This window comes from Solanum stenotomum, chromosome 12, assembly GCF_019186545.1.
Source record: "Solanum stenotomum isolate F172 chromosome 12, ASM1918654v1, whole genome shotgun sequence".
NCBI classification, from domain to species: Eukaryota; Viridiplantae; Streptophyta; class Magnoliopsida; order Solanales; family Solanaceae; genus Solanum; species Solanum stenotomum.
In genome coordinates, this window is record NC_064293.1 from 39,061,713 (window position 1) to 39,078,884 (window position 17,172).

Genomic DNA, 17,172 nt, shown 5'->3' on the forward strand with positions numbered 1-17,172 from the left:
GCTTATCCGATGCACACAGGTCTTGGCTGATGTGCGCACGTCATGACCGATGTCCCCTGGCCGATACGCGCAGATTACAGTTGATGTGCGTAGGGCACGTCTGATGTCGCATGTCCAATGCGCGTAGGCCTTGGCTGATGCCGCCTGGCCTCGGCTAGCCGATGTGCGCAGGCCACGACCAATGTCGCCTGACTGATGCGCTTAGTCCTTGGTTGATACCGCCTGTCGTTGGCCGACGTCGCATGCCTGATGCGTGTAAGCCTTGGCTGATGTCATCTGGCCTCAAACATAGGATGCCCGCGCTACTTATGTAGACCTGTATGCCCCTTGACATCTAGCTTGGCTTTAGGATCGCACTCGACATTCCAAAAAACCTATGATAGCGACATCGTTATTGGGTTATTGACATGTCATTAGGCATAAGAAATGAACTCGACGTCTTGGAAAACCTCGCAATGGGACATCATTATTGAACAACTTATTGATCGTCATAAAACATATAGTTCAACAATTATACTACCTTTACTAATTTTACCTAATTCGTCTTCGAATCTAACGATTCTAAATTTGTTGGAATTTTATCTTCGAGCATATCGACTCTAAATTTGTCCAACCAAACAAGCATTAGTGTTAGTGTAACGTCCGTGGAATACGTGGCATTAGTTTGAAAATACTTTTTTAAAGTGGCGAATCGGCTTCTCCCAAACAACACGTTATATACATCTTTAGCTAGCCTTACCTCGCCGCGTCCGCCCCCAAAAAAATAAATTAAAAATCCTAGGGTTTATAAAGAAGATCTTTTCATTTTTCAGAGAAATCAAATCAATGTCAAGAATCATCCAGAAGCATCCATGAAAATGCACCTGCATTTTCTTCTTCCCTTTTGAATGCACAATCTTTCTTCTTAAAGGTTATCTAAAAAATCCCCTTTTTGGACCACACTGCAAAACCAACAACCTTTGCTTCTCATTTCCAATGGCAAAGAGACCTGAAAAACGAGACTTGCCCCTTTACATCATTACAGGCACCACCAAAGTTGTCAGAGGTATCTACATTTACATTTTCACTGTTTCGTGTATAAATTTCATTTACATTGACCGTTTAAGGTTTTGTTACATTTTTTTTCCTTAAAAAATTGTGGTGTTACCTTGACTGAATGTTCTGATATACTATAGGTTTGTAGCAAGGTGGGGTAGGTGAGCTCGATTTTGAGCTTGTACCAGCTATTTGAACGTGGGGTTTAGGACTTTTCTTTCTTTCTTTTTTTTTGTTTCTACGTTATTTGTTCTCTTAGGATTTTCATGGGAGATTAAGTGTTTGCTGTAGGTTGGTTTGAAGAACAAAATAGGGCTATTTTTGAGACGTGCATGTGGACGACACAGGGTATGTTGTTGTTGAGTTGAAGAATGAAAAACGTCCCATATCGCTAATTAATGAAATGAGCGCTCTGCTTATAAGTCTTAGGCAGTCCTCCTTCGTATCGGCTAGCTTTTGCAGCGTGAGTTAGGCCCAAGGACTAATTTATGTGTATCAAATCAGAACCCATCTCACCAGATGATGGGCCCCCAAACTGAATTTGCCCACTACGGCTTAACCTAATTTTATTGTTTAAAATTGTGGCTGCATTTGTTTTANCGCTAATTAATGAAATGAGTGCTCTGCTTATAAGTCTTGGGCAGTCCTCCTTCGTATCGGCTAGCTTTTGCAGCGTTAGTTAGGCCCAAGAACTAATTTATGTGTATCAAATCAGAACCCATCTCACCAGATGATGGGCCCCCAAATTGAATTTGCCCACTACGGCTTAACCTAATTTTATTGTTTAAAATTGTGGCTGCATTTGTTTCTGTTGGACTATGGATAGTAACTTAGAAGAAAGATTGTTTCTTTGTTATGGGGTTTCAGCTGGGCGTTTTGAGTCTGTAAGTGGGTTCTGATGTCTGTTTTGCACCAGTGAAGCGGAAAAAGGCAATGAAATGGAAAAGAAAAGAGAATCTAATGTGCTTAAATAAATGTGCAGACATGCAGAGAACTGTTTATGCATACACATTATATGCCATTTGGAGAGCATTCAGCATCATTTTGTGGCCATTAGAGAGGCGACATTGTTGGGGTCTAGGTGGTGGTAAAGATTGTAGTTATGCTTTTCCTATGTACGTTTGCAGAAGTATCCAGCTGCTTTATGCATGCTTTCTTCTGCACTCATTCATAACTCTTAAGTGAGTGTGCTGTGCTCATTTTGTAATATTTCAGATATCTATTAGCTGCTTAATTATGTTGCTATTGGTTGGGATTTTAGAAATGAATTGTGATTTGTGAATTGCATAACTGAATTTGGTTTTTATTGCTATGGCTTGTGAAGTTGGGGACTGTGTGTTGATGAGGCCATCAGAAAACGATAAGGCTCCATATGTAGCACGTGTCGAGAAAATTGAAGCTGGTAGCAACAACCACACTTATGTGCATGTTACATGGTATTACCGGCCAGAGGAGTCAATGGGAGGGCGGAGACAGTTTCATGGATCAAAGGAGTTATTCTTGTCAGACCACCATGATGTTCAAAGTGCCCACACAATAGAAGGGAAGTGCACTGTTCATACATTCAAGAACTATACTAAGCTTGAGAATGTTGGTCCAGATGATTACTACTGTCGGTTTGAGTATAAAGCGGCAACTGGAGCTTTTATGCCAGATCGTGTTGCAGTGTGAGTGTATGAGATTTCATTTGCTTGCTGATTGAATTTGAGTAATGTTCTTCCTGCTCATATTTCTTTATTTTTATTTCTGAAGGTATTGCAAATGTGAGATGCCATACAACCCAGATGATTTAATGGTACAATGCGAGCAGTGCAAGGACTGGTATACACAACATTTCATTTTTCTGATTAATTTGCAGAGTATTAGTAATGTAATTACTTGCATTGATTTCCTCTCCTCTGAAGACCGTAAAACCAAATTATAAAATAAGTAAATAAACAAGAGACGGAACATAAACGAGTAGAGATCTTCTTTCTTGTTGCCTGTGTATGACTGCTGAAAGAACCTCTCAACAGTTGGGCCAACCCTGCTCTGCCTTGGAGAGTTCTGTTGTTTACTTATTTTACTATTTTTCAATTATTTTCTTAAAATGGACATTTCTTCTTTCTTTAGCTCTATTACAAGGAATGCTTTGTATTTCTTGCTTATTTTTCTTTAGTGCATTATGTACAATATATGAAGAGTATATCTGTATGGTGGAAGCGCGGCTGGTCTTTGCTTTATGGTTTTTTTTGTTTGTAAAGCATTAGATATTAAGTGAAGGGCCCTAGCAATTCTTGATAAAAAAAAAGTGAGGGATATTCCACCCCTAGCAACTTATCGGGAAAGAAGAGTAAGAAATTGTCTTAGTTTGAATTGGTGCCTTTTCCTTAGGCATATCTATAGATTTTGAATTGGTTGTCATGCTGGGCATACATAAAAGACTTCCACATCTCAATCATCATGCCACAATCTGGGGTTAAGTTAATTTTATCTGGGAGCCGTCCAAGTTGCTTTATGAGTTCCAGATTCTTTATAATCTGTTAGAACCACTGATCTGAAGACTGTACCTTCATGAACCGTCTGATTGGTTAAACCAAAAAACCAGCCAGGACTATGTTGCTTGGACTCCTCAGAAATGTCAAATTGTGCATTTTTGGAGGAGCCAATACAGTGCGGCAACATTTTTGGGGAGACCAAGCAACATAGAGCCAGGATCGGATTCCAGTTTTAAAAGCATTGCATGCTTTCATTTCTTACGATTTGTTTCCTTGATCTTTGTAGGTATCATCCGGCCTGTGTGGGCTTGACTAGTGAACAAACTAAACAACTAGCTGACTTTGTTTGTTCCGATTGCTCATCCTCTGTGAAGAAGTCTGTTAATACTCCAGTCCCTCTGTCCAGTGGCAAGGTACTATGTTGTTGGTTTGCTTTAGCTGTTATTGATTGACTTCTAACATTTGAAAAGCTGAAGTTCGTACTTCTCCACTTTAGTGATTATGAAAACTAGATCTTAATCTGAAATTTAAAACAGCTTGTCCTCAGATTTGATTGATGACTGTGACTGCTTTATATACCAACATTGTTTGTTTTTCTATACTGACTTGGTATATCATGAATGAGATGGATTTCTTTGATTTGTCAAAAAACAAAAGGAAATGATGTGACATGATTTACTTTTTAGTGAATTTCACTAATCAAGCATCTGGTAGATGCATTCAGCTTATAGAAGTAGAGTAATACTCATACTGTATATAGTTTCTTTTTTGCATTGCGTGTATATTATTTGTTCGTTCCTTCATCTGCTACTTACTTTTTAACTAATGCATGTTTTTTTTATTATGATGTGAACTTAAGGATCATTTGGTTAGAGGGATAAATTAAGATAAGTAATCTCATCATACTATAATACATTGCTTGGCTGGAGAATTTAAAAAACACCCGCCGCGTAACTTAGCATTTAGTTGGCCCTTTATTAGAATAATCCCTGCATAACTAGTGTAGTGTTTGGTTAGTATTGTAAATTAAATAATACAAGCATTAATTTATGCAATAATCAATATATTATTTCTTGCAGAATAGAATTTGGAAAAGAGTAGTCAATAAGTAGGTTGAGACCATGATGTCTTAGGTTCAAATTCTAGCAGAGGCAAAATACTAGGTGATTTTATTCCATTTGTCCAAGCCTTGGTGGACTGAGTTACCCGACATCTGTGCTGGTGGGAGGTAGCAGTTACCCCCCTTGAGTTAGTCAAGGTGTGCGCAAGCTAGCCCGTACACCACAGTTATAAAAAAAACAACATATATTAGGAGTAAGGGGATGAAAGTTTTCAATGAGAAAGTGCTCTCAAAGTTAGTAATCCCTAGTTAACATTTGTTGTTTTATTATTCGTTGCAAAACAATTCCGATATAGCTAATCACCGCATAATGATCCCTTCATTATTATTCGCTGCATAAAGATTCGTGTATTATAATTCCCACATAACTAGTGTGTGAACCAAACAACTCTTTAATGCCTTAGCAAACCTTTGCCTTTTGTCCTTTAACAATATTTATTAGGACACAAAGATGTGAGGTTTGTTGCTCTTTTCTCCTTCGACCTGCCATTCTTGAATACTTAACTAGTGGCCATGTATGCGTGTGGTTTTTAACATATTGACCCCTACGTCCCCATTTGTAGCATTACCTTGGATCTAACACTTGCTTTGCATAGAACCCTTACCTATGCCGCCACTGGTACTCTGTTGTTGAGCAACAACTTCCCTTTGATAATGCTGCAATTTCATTCTGATTTGACCCTTACTTTTGTTGTTTATTATTACAATTCTGCTCAACATCTATGTCAAATTTCTCCTTCATGGCAGCACCCTCATTTTCTCTGATATGCTTAATAATTCTGTGATGATTTTCCAGGTTGTGCCAAAGCGCCAGAAGAGGTAGGCGGAGCTGTGGTAAAGATGGATTAAGCTAGTTTTCATCATGTTTGGGATGCTCATCAGGATTTTGTACAGTGCACTGAACTGGAACTAATGCCAGTTCTTTGCATATATTATCTGATGTCTGTTGTGTCCTGCTTTTGTCAGTAGTTCTTGTATGTACTAGTATTAGCAGATGTTGACAGTCTGTTGGAATTTGAAACTGAACTAGCAAACCAGTCTTTTGGATTTTGAATGGCAAAATTAGTGTAAATTTATTGACATGTTATCTTCTACTCTGCTCCGAGTTTACACACTCTAGGCGGTATTATACATCAGCACTTGCTTAATTTTAGGATGCACCACTTAGGGGTGGGCATGGTATGGTATATACCGAATTACCATGTTATATCAAAATTTTTAATACCATGGTTTTGGTATCATGGTAATTGGTATGGTATATGGTACGCATTTTAATTTATTCTTTTTGTATTTGATATGTTATTTGGTATTTAGAAATAACATACCGAAATATTGAATATCATACCGAAGTATATTTAGTTACATAAATAACATGTGTATTATTAAAATATAGTAATAAATATGCCACCTAGTATTTTTACAAACTTCTTAAATGTTTAAAAGTTGAAACTTTGACCAATCTATTTTGAAATGTATTTGGTAGAGTGTATAAGAATAATGCAAAATAGGGTGCATTAGTAATGCTTGCATTAGTAGTGCTTGCATTAGTTATGCAAGCATTATTTCTTATACATTGTTTGGTTTGATGTATTAGAAATAACAAATCTTGCATAATTTCTATTAAAAATATATGTTTACAAAATACCCTTCACACTTTATTTATTTGTACACTTCCTTCGCAACAAAGTTCTTTTCTAAAACATCACAAAATTTTTTTTTGCTAAAACATCATTAACTCTTCTTCTTCTTCTTCTTTTTTTAAAAAATAATATTAAATAGTTGTACTATTGCGTCTTTTGTGGAAAGTTGGCAAATATTTTTTTTTATCAAACTTATCGTCACAATAGTAAAAAAATTGATTAATTATATTAAATTGATTTATTTTTTTAAAAAAAAAGATACCAAAGAGGTCATAAAGCCTATTAAGACACCAAAAAATTAAAAGACACCGAAAAGCAAATCAAAATAACAACAAAAACTTATGACAACAAAGAAAATGAAAAGGGTTTAAGGATAGTATTGTAATTATTTAATTTAATGCAAATTTTAAAATGCTATGTATTACTAATACCTAGAATTCCTTGGTATTAGTAATACAGAAGTTAATACACAATAGAGTGTATAACTAATGCTTGCATTAGTTATACATAACATGAAAAGTGTATCAAACAAGGTACTACTAATACACACACCTAATGCATGCATTATATTTTCTAATACACTCTACCAAACGACCCCAATGATTAACATAAGGAGTTGTTTGTACTTTATTTGCATATATATTTCTACATGTGTAATGTATTAGTATGATACAATTGAGACTTTTCTATAATTGTCAAAGTCATAATACTCTATTATACGAGTATATATTAGTTGAAGTTAAGCAAATTATGATTATTGATTTATCATACCATAGATTATCCCAAACTTTAATATATTGAACCATATCAAATTAAATTGATATGGTAATGATATAATGTTTTAAAAATTGAATTATCAAAATTTAGGTATAGAAACCTTCAAATATTGTATCATACCATGTCTACCCTAGTAGCACTGGTGAACACAATACATAACTAGTTAGAACTTCAATGTAATATGTTTAACTTTGATGTACTGAAAAATCAGTTTCAGGAAGTGGAATCCCAGCAATAGAAGCTACTCTAGCATAATTTTGAAAAAATTAGGATACACCTAGAATACTTTTTAAATTTTTCTATAAACAGCTTCAAGGAAGTGTAAGTCATTTTGGTCAAACAAGTGTTCATTAGCATTTTTTTACCAAACACACTAACTGCAATTCAACAGTAAATCATATTCTGTGATATCCTCAAGTCTAGAATGCTCAAATCATACAAACCATTCTACTTCATTTCCACACAGCAGCTGTTCTTACAGGAGATGAAGAAAGTACCATATGACACATAATTCGGAGACAGACCCGTACAACGTTGCGTTTTTATACAACACCTGCTGCTATCTTGGTACAGCTTTAGATTCACAAAGATTAAAAATAATATCCAATAGTAAATAAATCGAAACGTCTGGAAATAATAAAACGAAAAGAGAGTTTTGGCAGCTCATTAAAATTTTTGTATAACCACTGAATTTGCCAGTCCTGCTTGCTCAATCGTTTGGGTTGGGTCACTGAGCATTTTAGGAGGAAATCCAACAGTTTGTAGTTGATATGCCCTGGTGTCACTTGGCCTTGAAGCATCAATGAAGGCACGGATGTCGCCAACAGTTTGGTGGAAGTTGAAGTGTGCAACCATGCGACTTCCATCTGCCAATCTAATTTGAAGCGAGGTCGAAGGCAATGATTCATCCAGAACACTTGTGGAAGCTGCTGGGACTGTGCTTGTGGGAGCAGAAGCAGATGGCTCAGAAGTTGCTGGAGTTGCGCTGCTTCCAAGTGTTCTTCCCACTCCCTGAAACGAAACTTGGCGTTTCTCTGGTTCCTGCAAGTGTGTTGCACATGTTTAGTGACATTAAGTAATGAAGTCAATACCAGTGAAGAGATTCTGTCACAGGTTTCCAAACTTCTGTTCAGAGGACGAAAAGTGATACACATCTAGGGATAAGGGAGAGAAACAGAAGAATATCCAAAGTTTGTTCCCGTGTTCTTTCCCTAATCTTTCTTATATAACAGAGTACAGATCCACAAAGAAACGAACGTACTATGGCCAATGTTGTATATGTGCACTCATTAACTTGTTCCTCTTCCTTGTAATGTCCCCTTTTCATATTTGGTGCATCAAAGGAGATGAAAAATGAGAAAAATGGTGGACTGAACACACAATACTTACAGGACAGTTCTCATCCCTTCTTATGAGGTTGCAATGCACCTGGGATCTGGTATCTGCAGGAGCCAACTCTCTAGGACATTCAGACTTTGTGATACTCTGAAATGAAGAACCAGTAACCAAAAGTCATTCAAAATAGAAAATCTTTATCACCAAATACACCATGGAAAAAAACCAGTAAAAGATTTAGTAAAACAGAGTGATAGTTTGAATATGAAACAGATGACCAACAAAACATGGGAGCTTAAGAGCATGATCCTCAAATGGGGAGCTTAGTCATGTGCATATGTCATGCCCCTAGACTCCCTATAATAGGAGGATAATAGAAATTGTGATGATATAAGTGACAATTAACATTAGCAGGAGATGAATTTGTAAATCTGAAATATAGACCGACTACTGACTATCTAGCAGGATTGACCGACCCATGATGTTTGTTCCTAATCATGAATTTTTATTTAAATGCTCACTACAGTTACCTCCAGAAAAGATGCATTTTCAGGATCATCCAGCCTTCTCAAAGGACCATCATTTACAGTGAAACCATTTCTCCAGAAGACAATATTGTGCACGATGGACTCGGGCGGTTGAGGAGCTGCTGATGTTGGCACTGTCTCCCCTGCAAGTGTTCTCGCAGATCCAGTAAAGCTTGTTGAGCTTGAACTAGGGACGACATTTTCCAAAGGACCTTGCGTGGCACCCACTTGCCTAGCTCGGTCAAAGATGGAGTCCACATCATTATGCTTTGAAGGATCTTGAACAAGCATTCCACTACAAACATAATCATAGGTATATTAGTGATACAGTTATACATAATAGGCATGCTAGCCTCTCTATCTCCCCTTTAAAGTTCTATCTATCAAATCATCCAAGTGCAGAAAAGAGCTAAAAGAATAGAAGACAATTCATAGATTGGACAACTAAAATGAATTAATTGTTAGAATCACGAGAAGCGACACATTCAGCAATAACACATCTGACTAGTTCAAAATCTACCTTAGATTTTGAGATAAGAACAACATTAAATATAGGTAAAGTAACCAACAAACTGTGGAAAACAGCATACAACCACAAAATATAGGTAAAGTAACCAACAAATTGACATGCATTTTTGGAAAGGTTTTTATGAATGTCTAATTAATTTTTTTTTATGACAAGGGAAACCGGCAGCCGCTACCCTTTGGGTGCACACAGGGTAAAACCCCCGCTCCTATGTAATAACTCGCAAACCACATAGGAGAGGTAACCCGCACTAGGCAAGCCCGGTGCGACGAGCTCAACCCATAAGGCAAACCCCTTACTTTCGCTGGCAAGGGGTTTTGAACTTGAGACCTCCAACATGGAAGTCCCAAGTCCAAACCACTGGGCCACCCCGAAGGGTAATGAATGTCTAATTGTCAATTGTCATATACCCAGTGAAATCCCATAGGGTCTGGGGAGGGTGGGTGTACGGAGACCTTACCCCTACCTTTCGCCACCATCTTCTTTTTCTATAATAATTTCTTAGCACCCCAACAGATCAAGCACTCCTTTTAGCCACAACAATGACAACAACACCTAAATCTCAAGCTAGTTGACATCGGCGATAAGAATCATCAATATCCAATTTTTTCCATTGGAGCCTGAAGATTTATCCCCCTCTCTCCCCGCACTCCCATCCCAAAACACACAAAAACCTCATCCTACACCCTACTTTCACCTCTGTATTACCTAGGAAACACTCTTTTCTCTACAAAAACATGATCAAGAAAATCATTCTGAAAATATCAACAACAATGGACTATAGTTCTCTAAATCCACCAGCTCCGCACTAGCAACAAAAGAATCAGACTACCTGCAACTAAACATACAACCTTTTTATCCCATATGGTGCCCTCTAACAAGAACAAACTCACAAACTACAAAAGGAAAATGGTAAAAGGCTCTGCCTTTTGCTGAGAATAACATAGCAAATATACAATTCACATGGAACACATCAGCTTTAGCAAACTCTAACACATCATTCCTTATCAAAACGTGCAAACATGTAACAGTTTAATATATGTTCAACTAAACGCAACTATGGAGAAGTAACTAAACATAATTTGAATTAAAAAAACAATCTAATTATCATCAATCCCCTTCATGAATATAGAAGATTCATACATACTGCTATCAGTTAAGTTTTCGATTTTGACATAGTTAGTTGATTGATTTATAAAACTGAGAATAAATGTGTAAAAGTCAACAACTGATTAATCAATTGAGGAATACAGAATGATGGCGAGAGGAGTTAGGGTTTGACCAATTGATAGAAGTACCTTTTTTCACCACCGGTGTAGTATTCTTGGGGACCATCGGAATCGCTGTCGGAATCGTGACCGGATGGACGATTGAGATCGGAAAGTGTACGAATTCCTCCGGCACGGCTACCGGAGGTTTGCCTAGAGGGTTTCTTGCTATCGCGTGAGGACATTGATTCTACTCTGTTGCTGCAACTTCGAGAATGAGGGGAATACGATTCGATTCAATGATTATACTAATCACCTAATTCTAGGGCTTTTTTATTTAGGGTCTGTTTGGAAGGACACCCGATAATTGGATTTGGTGTAAATGGTGTAATTACACTGTCTAGTCCTGTTTGGAAGGACAGGTAATTACTTGGTCAGCAGATAGTTGGTGTAATTGGCAGGAGGTAATTACACTCTACAATTTACATGTAGAGGTTGTGAATTGTTCACAGGTAGAGGCTGTGAATTGTTGGTAATTATATGGTGTAATTACCACCTGATTACTTTTTTTTTAATTATTATTCTAAAAAATTGTAAAAGTTTATTTTTTATTTTATATTATTATATTTCATTTTCTTCTTGTTCTCAACCTTACTTTACGTGATTCTACGTAATTTTCTCGTATTATCTATTTCTTTATGCCATGCTTATTTTCTCATTAGCATAATTTTATTAGTATTCTAATTTTTAAATTAAAATAGAATTTATTGTTAAGTAAGGTTATAGACTTACGTTTTCTTTATTAAGAAAAAATAAAAATAAATCATATTTATTGCTATGTTGAAATTTGTTATAAGAGTATTATGTTAAATTTTTTGTTTTGAATTTATAACGTATGTTATATTTTCAGTTTCATTTGCTTTAGTAATATTGAATTTACATTGCACGTCATTTTTTAATTAGACTTGATAGATTATATTTTTTTCAAACATTTAATAATTTATGACATTTTATTTATATATCACTATTTTTATCAAACATGCATTTCACGATGTTCGTAGAAACTTCATACTTTTAGTTGTTACGATCAATTCAATTGAAATATATAAATTTGAAAAAATATAAATCAATTATTTTTTCATAATATTAGTTACAGAAAATATGTTTATTAATTAATATATTTTCAAAAAAGAATATATATCTTAAATATTTAATTTCATTTCATTTATAAAGTTTCTTATTTGTCTAGTATAAATTTTAAATAATTAATTTTTATTTTTAAAATTTATTATAATTTTATGATTGCAATTATGCATCCAAACAGAACATGTGTAATTACACTGTAACATCTAAACAGGACAAGTGTAATTACAGTGTAATTATACAGTGGCAACCAACATGTCAATGTAATTACTAGACAGTATAATTACTATGCTGGTAATTACTAGAATTCCAATTACCAAGTGACTTTTCAAACAGACCCTTATTTATTCTACTCCTCTTTTGTCTTGTTTGGGGATGCCAATTCCAATGTTGCGACATGCATTTTTTTTCTTGAATTACTTTATTTTGGGTCGGTGTTAACCCTCTGAATTATTTTTAGAGGAAAAATACCATAAAGCACAATATTATTGCCCCAAATTATACGTTGAAATAGTTTTTTTCAATTATATTTTGTGGAAAGATATTGCTATGAATATATGTATCTGATAATAAATAGTTTGTCACGACCCGAAGCTATCCCCAGGATGCAGACACGGGACCTAGGATCACAGAGTGATTCCAAGCTAACCCTGTTGGAATATCATAAGTATACTAAATAAACTGAAGTAAGAAAATATTGTGCGGAAGCTAAATCACAAGATAAACTGAAATGAAATGATGGGGAATACCCATAACTATCTAAATATTAAAAAAAACTGAGAGTTTAACAACAACTGAAAGATCAAACTTAAATGCTAAAGCTGAAACTAACTATGTCTGAAATAAGTCTCTATCTGACTTAGAAGTGCTGAGACATGTCCCAGCTAAATCTAGCAAAACTAAAACTAAAGACTAAAAATAGAAAAGAAACATGCATGTCGTCCTCGGAGAATGAGGACTCACCACTGATACTGCTGAGCTAAAGATCGGGAACCAATCTATGCGTGATTTGAAAGTTGAGGACATGAACCTACATCACGAGAAAATGTAGCGCAGAGTATGCGTCAGTACTTGAAAGGTACTGAGCATGCAGGATAGAATAAAGCTAAATAAAACAATCACTGAACAAGCATATATCTGAGTAATGATAAGAGATAATCATGGGACTCAACTGAGAATACTGAACAAGAAATGACTGAATGGCGAATGCAATGACCGAGTTTATAACATGCTGAGACTGAAATCTGACTGTAATTGATAACATAGTCAATGCAATAGAATCTGACTGTAAGGGAGCTACTAATAACCGACATAAAACCACATGAGCTAAATGTTGAGTCCGATGTATACGCCCCATCGAGAGGACCCAATATACCCTGCCAGAGGTATAGAAGCATGACTGTCGTGATCACTAAATTGATGCCCACAGAGGGGACTTACAACCTACAGGGAACGTAGTTTTGGGACTTGAAGGTGACTGACCTTTGTCCACTCGGTATTAAGCTACTCACAATTGATTATGTAATTAACAATTTATGACTGAATTTCTGTAATACTAGATAGCTCAAAATACTGACATGCTAATTGAAAATGCAACATTAATGTACTAATAATGAAACATTCCAATCTGAGGCATGTATAACTGAGATAACTGACCTAGTATGTGTAATTCATGAACTAAAAGAACTACATAGCTAGGGTTGTGGATTTATGAAGAATCTACACAAAACAATACTAATATCATGATAATATGTTTAGAAACGTTAAAGTAACTAATTCATAATAATCTGCTGAAATTCTAGAAATCCTAGGTCTAGATAATATGAAGACTATCAAAAATCTGACTGAATTCTAGGGACCTAATGGGTGAAAGGAGCCCACTAGTGAAATCTCAAATACCTGGTGACGAAATTCACAAAGATATCTTTTGATTTCGGACTGAAACTGAAGAAAACCTTGATGCGTGTTCTTGAGGGCTGCTGGACTCTCTCTCTGATTTTTGCTATAAGGTTGATGAATTTTTTATGAGTAATTGATTAGGACATTAGGTTAAGTTCTAAGTAGTTTACTAAGCTAAAACTGACCCAAACCACGTAGTTTAGGGGTCCAACGCATAGGAAAAGGACCAAACGACCCCTGACTTTAAAGTTGTTGAAGCCACGACGGACCTGATTGACGGACCGTGGATGGACCAACGGTTCGTGCTGGTCGGCTGTCGTTTGGCTTCAGAGACTTGATTTCTGAAGGTGTGACCTACGGCACTGGACTACGGTCTGTGGGTCCTGGCATAGGCTAACCCTTAGCTAAATCTCCTACGGGGTTCTGGGACTAAAAGCTGGGAGTTGACCCACGACCCTAGACCACGGATCGTGGCCCGACGTGGGTGGACCCTTAGCTGGATTTTTGGACTGCTTCTAGGGAGGGCTGCAGGTGTCCATCCACGGACCACCAGAACGGATCGTGAGTGGCAACCGTAGATTGCACCTGCAACTTCTGGAAATCTGTTGGTTGGTCTGTTTTCGAATACGGGGTGCTACAATATGTATGTCAAATATATAGAGATCAAATTAAATGTAATTATTTTAGATAAATTATATTTAATCGTGATTCACATGTATATGAAATATATTTATTTTTTTCTCGCTCATTATGTTGTCTTTTTTATATATATTTGTGTCCTATCAATTTCATATATATGTATATCCAGAAATCAATTTTATTTAATATATCTGAAATCATTTCATCTCGTATATTCAATATAATTCATCAGTGTATATGTTATCAAATAGTTGGTATATCCGTCCATAAGCATGTGTATTTGATATCAAGAATATATATATATATATATATATATACAACCTTCGAAGTTGGTATATCCGTCCATAAACACGTGTATTGCACGTGTGTATCATATATATAACATCCGAAGTTGTAAAATAGAATTATTATTACTAAATTAAAGCTTTTTAGTAAATAATTAAAATTTAAAGAGCATAGGACAAGTGCTTTTAAATGATTAATACAGATTGTTATAGAGTTACTTGTATTTTGAGATCAAAATGACCAGATATTATTGAAACATTTCAAAATACATTCAAAGCTACTTCACTCAATTTTTTAAAACAAATCTAACCAATAAAATTTTAATAAAATATCAATACAAAAAATGTCACCAATAGTCTTTCCTCTTGAGGTTACGAATATAAGTGATGGACAACATTTAAGTATAATTTTTCTCTTAAATATTCATACTTCAAATTTAGTATGTGCATGACACCAATAAGGACTATCATAAATATTTCAAAATTTTATCTTTATACGTAATCTATCTTTTACCAATTAATATTTGAGTAAGACTATTATAAAGAGGTAATTCTACAAAAAAAAGAAGGTATTTTATTGTTATAACGAATGATGGTTAAATTGAGGTTTTAGTGTATGTCAAATATTTAGCTTGACCAATTCTTTGTTTCAGATATACATATATATTTCAGTAGCATAATTTAATTTTAATATATGAACAACATCACCTTTGGTGAAAAATATTTCATTTCTTAAGTTTCTACCTTATATTTGTAGAATTGCAGTCATCTCCTTTTTTCTGCTGCATACATATCATATAGTTGTTGTCTAATGAGAGTATCTAGTATCTTATAGAAGTTGCATCGCAATATGAAATATTAAACTTTTTCAATAATAGAAATTAATATATGAATAAAATTTGAAGTTTTTTTTTATAGAATATTTAATTTGACTTAAGATTATTTTATGATCAATCACTATTTTCTTATCTATTTTTATATTAGCTAACCAGGAGTGTATCTTGTGACATAAAATTTTCTCAAATTAAAATGAACACAAAATAATAGGGAAATAAATATATGGAACAATACATAGCCAATGAAGAAGGAAGACGAAAATATATGTTCATGCTATATTCACTATAGAGTTCCATTTGATTAAAATCTCTTGTCAGCAACACTTTACTTTATTTATTCATTTTTACTTACATATCTATTAAAAATAATTATTATCATGTCAGTATTATCATATTATAAATAATAGTGAATTTTTTTGAAATAGTGGATTTAACATCAAAACTAATAGTATAAATAATTGGTGACAAAGATTTTATTGTCTCTAAACAATCTGTGATTTAGTGACAACAAACAAATTGTCACAAAATATGTAAGGTGTTAAATAGCGATGACTTAAAATTTGTAGTGAATAATTCAAATATTTTCTACGAAAAATACAATTTTTTTTTGCTACAATTGTTCATAATTACAAGTGAATACTTACAAAAAGAATAATATAAGTGCTTCATAAGAAATAGACAGAGTCCTTTCGTTAATTGGCGAGGGAAAATATTAAAACCAACGAATTCGGTCCATTTTGTAAAAATGAAAAAGTTCAATTCATGAATTTTCTTAAACTACACAATTATAAAATGCATCATTTCAAAAATACAATCCAGGTTATAAGTATCGTGAGTGGGGTACGATTCTGCCACTAGATCACTTATATTTGTTGGTTTAACACTTTGTTTTTTATTTGATTAACTTTCATCGATAAAGACGATAGAAAAAATAATTTCTCAAGTCTTGGTGCTAATTTTTGTGCGTGTCTATTGATTTGTGATTGGTAAACTACATAACCTAAGTCGATCTATTTGCTTCTGTCTAAAAATATGTAGATATTTAATAGTAATTCCACAAATGCACGTAGATCAACTATACAGAGATAACATCGACTTACAAACTTAAACTTTGCAAAGGTGCGAAATATTTCATGAATTTCTATTAACTTTTCCATCAATGTGAAAATCAAAATAAACTAAAAAATGAAAGAAACGAACAACCTAGGATTTCAAATATATTATGATGAAGTACTATAGTTATGGGTATCGATTTTTTTTTTTACAAAATAATTGATTTACACCGAATTGAACCGATTATTCAATTTTTTAAGTAAAATCAAAAGTTTAATTTTATACAAATTTATAATTGTACTATATAATTTTTAAAATTTATAAAAATAACAGAATCGTACTAAATATATTTAAAGATCTGTTAAAAAATATACAGTTTAATTAAAATATAATCTACATTTGAATGAATTGTGAGTGGTAAATTTCATGCACTTGTGTATGTGTATAAATAATCATATAATATATTATATCTACAAAAGTTATATTTGAAAGAAGTGAATGAAGTAGAAAATAAATTAAAAATGAGAGACAAGAGAGAGTTGATCGGATGGTACGCACTCCTTACTTCCAACCTTAAGGTTGTGAGTTCGAATCCCCAAGAAAGCATGATGTGGGAGCTCCTAGGGAGGAGTTTAAAATAAATTTGAGATGGGGGGTGGGGGGGGGGGGGGGG

General features: G+C 34.5%; 2 protein-coding genes across 2 annotated transcripts; one reads left to right on the forward strand and one right to left on the reverse strand.

Annotated features, from left to right (window-relative positions):
* The first annotated feature begins 816 nt into the window (after positions 1 to 816).
* Positions 817 to 5,707, forward strand: LOC125846434 (chromatin remodeling protein EBS-like). The gene is made up of 5 exons (XM_049525845.1): positions 817 to 1,045; positions 2,360 to 2,702; positions 2,788 to 2,856; positions 3,799 to 3,925; positions 5,429 to 5,707. Exons 1-5 carry the CDS (start codon positions 976 to 978, stop codon positions 5,453 to 5,455), a joined length of 636 nt encoding a protein of 211 aa, XP_049381802.1. The 5' UTR covers positions 817 to 975; the 3' UTR covers positions 5,456 to 5,707.
* A 1,775-nt stretch (positions 5,708 to 7,482) lies between these two features.
* LOC125846429 (plant UBX domain-containing protein 4-like) lies at positions 7,483 to 10,991 on the reverse strand. Its single transcript, XM_049525840.1, has 4 exons — positions 10,736 to 10,991; positions 8,915 to 9,206; positions 8,439 to 8,534; positions 7,483 to 8,090 (listed from the first exon to the last, which is right to left on the reverse strand). Exons 1-4 carry the CDS (start codon positions 10,888 to 10,890, stop codon positions 7,716 to 7,718), a joined length of 918 nt encoding a protein of 305 aa, XP_049381797.1. The 5' UTR covers positions 10,891 to 10,991; the 3' UTR covers positions 7,483 to 7,715.
* Positions 10,992 to 17,172: the final 6,181 nt, after the last annotated feature.

Coding starts and splice junctions, on each gene's coding strand:
- LOC125846434 (XM_049525845.1), top strand. CDS start 976: ATGGCAAAGAGACCTGAAAAACGAGACTTGCCCCTTTACATCATTACA. Junction 1,046..2,359: donor CACCACCAAAGTTGTCAGAG/GTATCTACATTT, acceptor TGGCTTGTGAAG/TTGGGGACTGTGTGTTGATG. Junction 2,703..2,787: donor ATGCCAGATCGTGTTGCAGT/GTGAGTGTATGA, acceptor TTATTTCTGAAG/GTATTGCAAATGTGAGATGC.
- LOC125846429 (XM_049525840.1), bottom strand. CDS start 10,890: ATGTCCTCACGCGATAGCAAGAAACCCTCTAGGCAAACCTCCGGTAGC. Junction 8,535..8,914: donor AAAATGCATCTTTTCTGGAG/GTAACTGTAGTG, acceptor TCTTCATTTCAG/AGTATCACAAAGTCTGAATG. Junction 8,091..8,438: donor GAAGGGATGAGAACTGTCCT/GTAAGTATTGTG, acceptor ACACACTTGCAG/GAACCAGAGAAACGCCAAGT.